At 37.0% G+C, this 7,462-nt stretch overlaps 1 protein-coding gene across 1 annotated transcript in view; it reads right to left on the reverse strand.

The window, feature by feature from the left end:
- LOC107713903 (dystonin-like) overlaps positions 1-7,462 on the reverse strand; it is a 39,505-nt gene that overhangs the window by 1,517 nt on the left and 30,526 nt on the right. Inside the window, exons 27-36 of the mRNA XM_016519552.1 lie at positions 6,979-7,173; positions 5,950-6,075; positions 5,726-5,869; positions 4,460-4,648; positions 3,274-3,388; positions 3,020-3,186; positions 2,760-2,922; positions 1,130-1,284; positions 975-1,049; positions 386-503 (exon numbers count right to left, since the gene is read on the reverse strand). Coding sequence (XP_016375038.1) covers positions 386-503; positions 975-1,049; positions 1,130-1,284; positions 2,760-2,922; positions 3,020-3,186; positions 3,274-3,388; positions 4,460-4,648; positions 5,726-5,869; positions 5,950-6,075; positions 6,979-7,173 — 1,447 coding nt within the window. The remainder of the gene's footprint in view (positions 1-385; positions 504-974; positions 1,050-1,129; positions 1,285-2,759; positions 2,923-3,019; positions 3,187-3,273; positions 3,389-4,459; positions 4,649-5,725; positions 5,870-5,949; positions 6,076-6,978; positions 7,174-7,462) is intronic.

A 7,462-nucleotide genomic window follows, 5' to 3' on the forward strand; every position in this document is an offset into this window, starting at 1 on the left:
AAAAGTTACTTGCGTTACTTATTTGAAAAAGTAACTCAGATATTCTCTTGTAAATGTAAAAAGTAATGCGTTACTTTACTAGTTACTTGAAAAAAGTAATCTGATTACGTAACTCGCGTTACTTGTAATGCGTTACCCCCAACACTGTTACTGACACTACAAATAACAAAAATGCAGCCTTGCTGAATAAGTATTATTAATAAGCAAGAATTAGGAGTTAGAGGCAAAAATTGTAGGTAATAGTGAGAATTGGACCTAAACTAAAGTGTGACCCATTAGATAATATTACACAGAAAATAGCTAGATCTTCCAAGCTGTCAGCATATTGTTTGTCCTCTGATTTCATCTACAATAAGCAGATTTTGAATAAGTGTGAGATATTCACCTCTACAGGGGTCATTCTTCACTAGAAACTCATCTAACGCCGTCCATCCACCACCAACTCGAACCATCAGAGTGCTTCTGAGAATACGAACCATCCGCAACTGCTGAGAGTCTCCAAACTGGTGAAAATCACAGAAATATCATCAGGCGTGTAGTCATGAATATATAGCTGTGCTGCCCCGTTTGTATTAACATCTGATTTGAGCATTCAAAGGCTGCGTATACACTCGTTGGTTCTGGTTTTAGTCCATCTAGTCCTGGGCTGCGTTTCTCAAAAGCATTGTGAGATAAGTTGATCTTAAGGACCATTGGTGGCAGTAGATCTTACAGTGTACTTAAGCTTACAACGCTTTTGGGAAACATAGCCCTGGTTTGTTTAGCATTCAGAAGAACCAGATATGCTTGTACATTCTGTCCTTTTTACGGTCAAATCTTGTGACAGCATTTTGGTTCTTTTAGATGTCTTGGGTCCGTGTTGCATTCATATATCAGTCGAACCGCGCTAGAATTGTGATCTGATCTCTCAAGATCCGGTGTTAATATCAGGTATAAACAAGCATTATTTGTACCGAGAATAGATTTTCACTCACCCTGTAGCGATTTGCGCTTATTTGCTCTACTTGAAATCTCTTTGGACAGTTGCATTGAGAGACCTGACGGCTCACCTGCAGAATTGAGGTTTCTGTTAGTCGTCTTACAGAAATACTCAATGCAGGGAAGAATGTAAAAACAGAGCTACACACACCTCCTCATTGATTTGGTCTGCATCTATCGTCTTTCTGTAAGGGTCTCGGCTTGGATGGAGGGCACTCACAAATTCATAGTAGTCAATGAATCCATCACCGTTAACATCAAATATGTTAGCAACCGCAGTCATTTCCAGGGAGTTGGTGGGAAATTCTGTACAAAGTCAAATATTGCAAACAGTTACATATATACCCATACGACAAGGCTATATGAAATATTGACATATGTATATTCTCTGGGTAGATGAAGATATGCTTATAACAAATATTAAATCATGTACATATATTAATAATATCTATATGAGGATATTTATATAGTATTATCTGATGCAACGATCTATGTCAGCAATATATGTATGCATACATATATATATATATGCAACTTTATTAAAACAACATATATACTAAAAATCAGTATATTGATATGTTTTGCAATATATATATATATATATATATATATGAAGAGTTTATTTGCAAAAACAGACAACTCGTTTTTTTTATTTTCAAAAATCATGTTTTTTATGATGTTATGTTTTTATTGTGTTTTATTGTGTTAGTTAGCTGTATTTTTTAGTTATTTTTTAACCTAATCAAAATATATATATATATATATATATATATACTGTATATATACACACACACACACATACATATATGTAAATACATGTCTATTTTTTATATTTACTCATAATATCAAATTGTATTGACTGGTTTTAGGATGGACATAAAAAAAATCGTAAAATGTATTACATCTATTGTTCCAATTTCTAATACTTTTCATATATGTTTTAAATTCATATGACAATTTCATACATGGAAATGTAATACATGTACACATATTTTTGCATATGGGTATTCATCCAAACAACATGATGCAAAAAAATCAGCAACCAAGAGTTTTAATGCTCACTAGAGGCCAGAACGCTGCTGATGAACTCCTTGTGAGTGATTCGTCCATCCTGATCGCGATCAATGCTACGAAAAACATCCAGTATCCGGGATTTGAGGTGACTTATCCACTGCATGTATCTTTTCCGCCAGATGTTGAAGTCAAAATTAGCGAACTCCTCCAGCTGCATGTGTTAAAGAGACGGTTCTTAGACAACCACATGGATTCAAACACAAATGTAGGCTATTCTTTTATCAAAGCTAGAGCGCAGTCATGATCACCTCTTTCAGCCTCTGCAGATGTTCCTCTAGTCTGCTCTGTCTGCCGTGGGCCAGGAGCCAGAGTTTCCTCCACTGACTCACCAGCTGACTCATCACGGGTGTCTGAGGGTCCAGTTTCTCCAGTGGAAGAGGAACAGACAGCGGGGGCTTCGCTGTGCCTCTCCTCTCTATGCATGAATACAATCCAAAGACATTACATGCACACAATAATCACAGCAGCGGATCACACTGATTCTTTACTCACTTGCTGGTGCTTTGCGACCGGGGGAAACCTGCTGCTTGGGAGCCAGCTTGTGTTTACAGGATTTTGTGGCGTTTTCAATTTCTGGTACCTTCCCTTTCATCTCATCCATGAAATCCTGCAGGAAATGTAATACATGTACACATATTTTTGCATATGGGTATTCATCCAAACAACATGATGCAAAAAAATCAGCAACCAAGAGTTTTAATGCTCACTAGAGGCCAGAACGCTGCTGATGAACTCCTTGTGAGTGATTCGTCCATCCTGATCGCGATCAATGCTACGAAAAACATCCAGTATCCGGGATTTGAGGTGACTTATCCACTGCATGTATCTTTTCCGCCAGATGTTGAAGTCAAAATTAGCGAACTCCTCCAGCTGCATGTGTTAAAGAGACGGTTCTTAGACAACCACATGGATTCAAACACAAATGTAGGCTATTCTTTTATCAAAGCTAGAGCGCAGTCATGATCACCTCTTTCAGCCTCTGCAGATGTTCCTCTAGTCTGCTCTGTCTGCCGTGGGCCAGGAGCCAGAGTTTCCTCCACTGACTCACCAGCTGACTCATCACGGGTGTCTGAGGGTCCAGTTTCTCCAGTGGAAGAGGAACAGACAGCGGGGGCTTCGCTGTGCCTCTCCTCTCTATGCATGAATACAATCCACAGAGATTACAGCCGAATACATGCACACAATAATCACAGCAGCGGATCACACCGATTCTTTACTCACTTGCTGGTGCTTTGCGACTGGGGGAAACCTGCTGCTTGGGAACCAGCTTGTGTTTACAGGATTTTGTGGCATTTTCAATTTCTGGTACCTTCCCTTTCATCTCATCCATGAAATCCTGCAAAAGGAAACAGTAACATTTCTTGACCTTGAACCTTCATCATGGTTTTGGTTTTTTAGAGGCGGATCTGCTCTGATTTTTAAATTGTGGGTTTGTGCGTGTTTTCATATTTTCCATTTTCATTTTAATATGTCTATATAGTTTTTATTCATATTTATTTCAGTTTTAGGTTTAGTTATTTTATCAAGTTAAGCTAAATGAAAACGAGAAATGAGTCTTAGGCAACTAGCTGAAATTAAATTAAGTTACTTTTTATTTTATTTTAGTTAACATTTGTTTTATTTCATGTAACAGAACTGCAAAACTGTTTTTTATGGTTTTTGTGAACTAATAACTGAGATGTACATATGCATCTGATGGATTTATTTTTTTACATTTTGAAATATTGTGGATCAATATTACTTCACTGATTTTTGTTTGAGACACAGAACAAAACAGGAAACAGAATTAAAAAAAATAAAACTTGACAGGACCTTCAGGATGAAAACCGATGTTGATTTGCCTGATTTTATAAAGGTTTTTGAAGTAGATACACAGGTGTCAAACCTTATAAAAACTGTATTTTTTAAATGAACCTCTTCCTTCTGTCAGGATAAAGTAGTGATCGTTGTAAATACTTACACTTTATTTATATTTTTGCTTTTCTTAAAGGGACAGTTCACTCCAAAATGAAAATTCTGTCATTAGTAGTGCTGTCAAACAATTAATCGTGATTAATCACATCCAAAATAAAAGTTTTTGTTTACATAATATATGAGTGTGTGCTGTGTATATTTATTATGTATATATAAATACACACACATGCATGTATATATTTAAGAAAAATATGTTATGTTTATATATTAACTAGATTGTGTGTATTTATATATAAATAATAAATATACACAGCACACACTCATATATTATGTAAACAAAAACTTTTATTTTGGATGTGATTAATCACGATTAATCGTTTGACAGCACTAGTTACTCAGTCGTTCCAAAATTGCATGACTTTTTTCTCAGCAGAAGTGAGTAAATGAGGACAGAATTGTTTAATGTGAATAGATTGTTATTGGCTGTTAGTACCGTGTGCTGAGTGATGAGATCTGCAGAGAGCTCTAGGTCTTCAGGCAGCGGCTCCTGCTCCTTCAGATTGAGAGACTCTTCAGCGGAGGAGATCCAGGCCAGTAATCTCTGGATCTCCTCTCTCTCTGCCTCCAGAGCAGACAGTGTGGTCTGGATCCTCTCGGCCTGCTGCTTCGCCCACGTCTGGACCTGAGCCATCAAATCACACATAGAACACATGCACATAATTTCGGCTCTGTATGCCACCAGAATACAATTAAAATGAAACAGTCAGGATTAAATTGAAGTGCAGACTTCAAGCTTTAAGTCAAGGGGTTGAACAAAAATACAACATAAAGTGCTTAGGAATTACATCAGTTTTTATACACAGTCCCCCCATTTTCAGGGGCTCAAATGTAATTGGACAAATAAATATAATCATAAATAAAATTTTCATTTTTGATATTGTGTTTAGAATCCTTTGCAGGCAATGACTGCCTTAAGTCTGTAACTCATGGACATCAGCAGAGACTGGGTTTCTTCTTTGTGATGCTTTGCCAGGTCTTTACTGCAGCTGACCTCAGTTGTTGTGTGTTTGTGGCTCTTTCTGTCTTTAGTGTTGTCTTCAGCGAGTGAAATGCTGCTCAATCAGGTTGAGATCAGGAGATTGACTCGGCCATCGCAGAATAATCCACTTTTTTACCTTCAAAAACTCCTGCGTTACACACACACACACTAGTCAACATTTGAACTGGATCAAAACCATCAAAGCTGTCCTAAAACATTATCAAGTCAAAGGTCTTTTAGTATAATTGTACAAACGTCCGCCTTCAGCTCGTGCTTCATGTGTCTTTTTGCTGTCAAATCTTTACTAATTTTTATAAAGTAAATGTAAGAATAACTTTGATATTGTTAGTAATATTTGAAAATGAACACTTACTGGACTAAAGCAGCTCAGCTTTACTTGATTATCCAGACATCTTTTTTTTTATCGTGTTGCATTGCATTATATGTTTTGATAATCAAACTAAGCATTTAAATATCATCTTACTAAGACATATTATTGAAGATATAGAGTGATGACTGATATTTATGTGATGTACTGTTATAAACATCGATATTTATTTTTGTTTCAGTTTTACAGAACCATATTTCATCACTTCCATTATCACGCCTTTCTAGAAAAATGAATGAGACTTCCAGAACCCAATGGTTTTGCCCACAATCACAAATGTCAACAGATTTCAACTGATTAAGATCTAGTGATCATCATCTAACTGGACTCACCTCTTCATAGCGAGTCTTTGTGATGCTGATCCATGATTTGATGGTGATGACAGAGTCCGGATGGCAGGAGGACAGAATCTCCTCGCCCAGTGTGTGAATGTTTTCTAGCGCCGTCTGCTGAGTGTTCAAGAAACTCATCGACTCCTGCAGATCACAAAGACAATGACGTGAAACTCATATGATACCAATCTCTGGAGTAATAAACGAGTCCATGTCCGCCGTACCTGATGACAGGTAAGAAATGCCAGAAGAGCCTCGTCTTCCTCAGGCAGCACTCCGTACTTCAGGACCCTCTCAACATCCCAAAGATGATCCAGGAACGAGTGAACCATTCCATCGAACTCTTCCGCCTGAGAACAAATATGATGGGATTATCAAATATGTCTGAATGTACCTCACAAACATTCATCACCACTAAGGAAAAAAAATACATAGTGTTATTTTTGTATTATTATACTTTGTATTTGAATTCATTTTTATTTTGTTTTCATTTTAATTTGAGTTAAATCTAGTCATTTTTGTGTGTGTTTTAGTCGTTTTTATTAGTTTTGCTTTTTTGAATGTGTTTTATTCATTTTTATTTGAGTTTTAGTTTTGGTAATTTTAGTACTTCAACTTAAACTAAAAGAAAAGTAGAAATGATGTCTTCGCAACTAGCTGTAGGGTGCAGTACGTTGGGATTATCAAATATGTCTGAATGTACAATGTGAATGCGTATGGTAAAAAATGTACAGTGACATTTCAGAATTGACAAACTTCATATTTTTTTGAATGCATTTTTATTTTTATATTTTGTTTTCATTTTTTTTTCCTGTAGTGTGCAATATGTTGGGATTATCAAATATGTCTGAATGTACCTCACAAACGTTCATCACCATCAAAATGTACAGTACAGTGTTATTTTAGTATTACTATACTTTGTAATCATCAATATTTATTAATGTTTTTATGTTTTAAGCTTTAGTACTTTTTTGTGTATTTTAGCCATTTCTATTAGTTTTTGCATTTCAAAATATCTTTTAATTTTGATTTCAGTTTTAGTTTTAGTAATTAGTCATTTATAAGCTAAAAAAGAGACATTTTGCCTTTGCAACTAACTGAATATTCAGTTTTATTTATGTTAACAGTAACAACACTACAGTACCTTGGATGTTATGTAAGTGCTTGGGATTAAAGTCTCAGCTAAATGCATAATGTAACTATAAGTGTTTGTGAAAGAAGGTGCTGTGATTATCAGTGGCGTGTGCTGGTACCTGTTGCAGCGCGGCCTCTAGTCGAGTCTGTCTGGACACAGAGAGTTTACACACGGCCTCCCAGCGGCCCTCCAGCTCCTCCATCTGCTCCTGCAGCCAGTGTGCATCGGCCGTGCTGCTCCGCGTCAGATCCCTGACCGAGCGCTTCAGCGTGCGGATACAGCTGGCACGCTTCCCGAGCTCCCGCTGGAACACCTGCGCATCAGAGGAGGAGCAGAGCTCACCTACAGCAGACTATAGACTACCGATAACACACTGAGTTCATATGAGACCCGTGCTGGCCGGCACGTGCACAGGTAGGGCTCAACCTGTGCAGAGCACATGCCCTTTTTGCCTTTACACTCCAAAGTGTCCTTTTTTTGTTTTGTTTTGTTTTTGCTTCTTCAATAAATCAATGCTATTGGTCACCCTTTACGTCTGTCTGTCTGTTTTAGAAATATTTAGCCAATGAAAGGTATTAAAAAGAGCTTGTGACTAAATCTTG

This window comes from Sinocyclocheilus rhinocerous, unplaced genomic scaffold (genome assembly GCF_001515625.1).
Source record: "Sinocyclocheilus rhinocerous isolate Xijiao unplaced genomic scaffold, SAMN03320098_v1.1 scaffold1470, whole genome shotgun sequence".
Lineage (NCBI taxonomy): Eukaryota > Metazoa > Chordata > Actinopteri > Cypriniformes > Cyprinidae > Sinocyclocheilus > Sinocyclocheilus rhinocerous.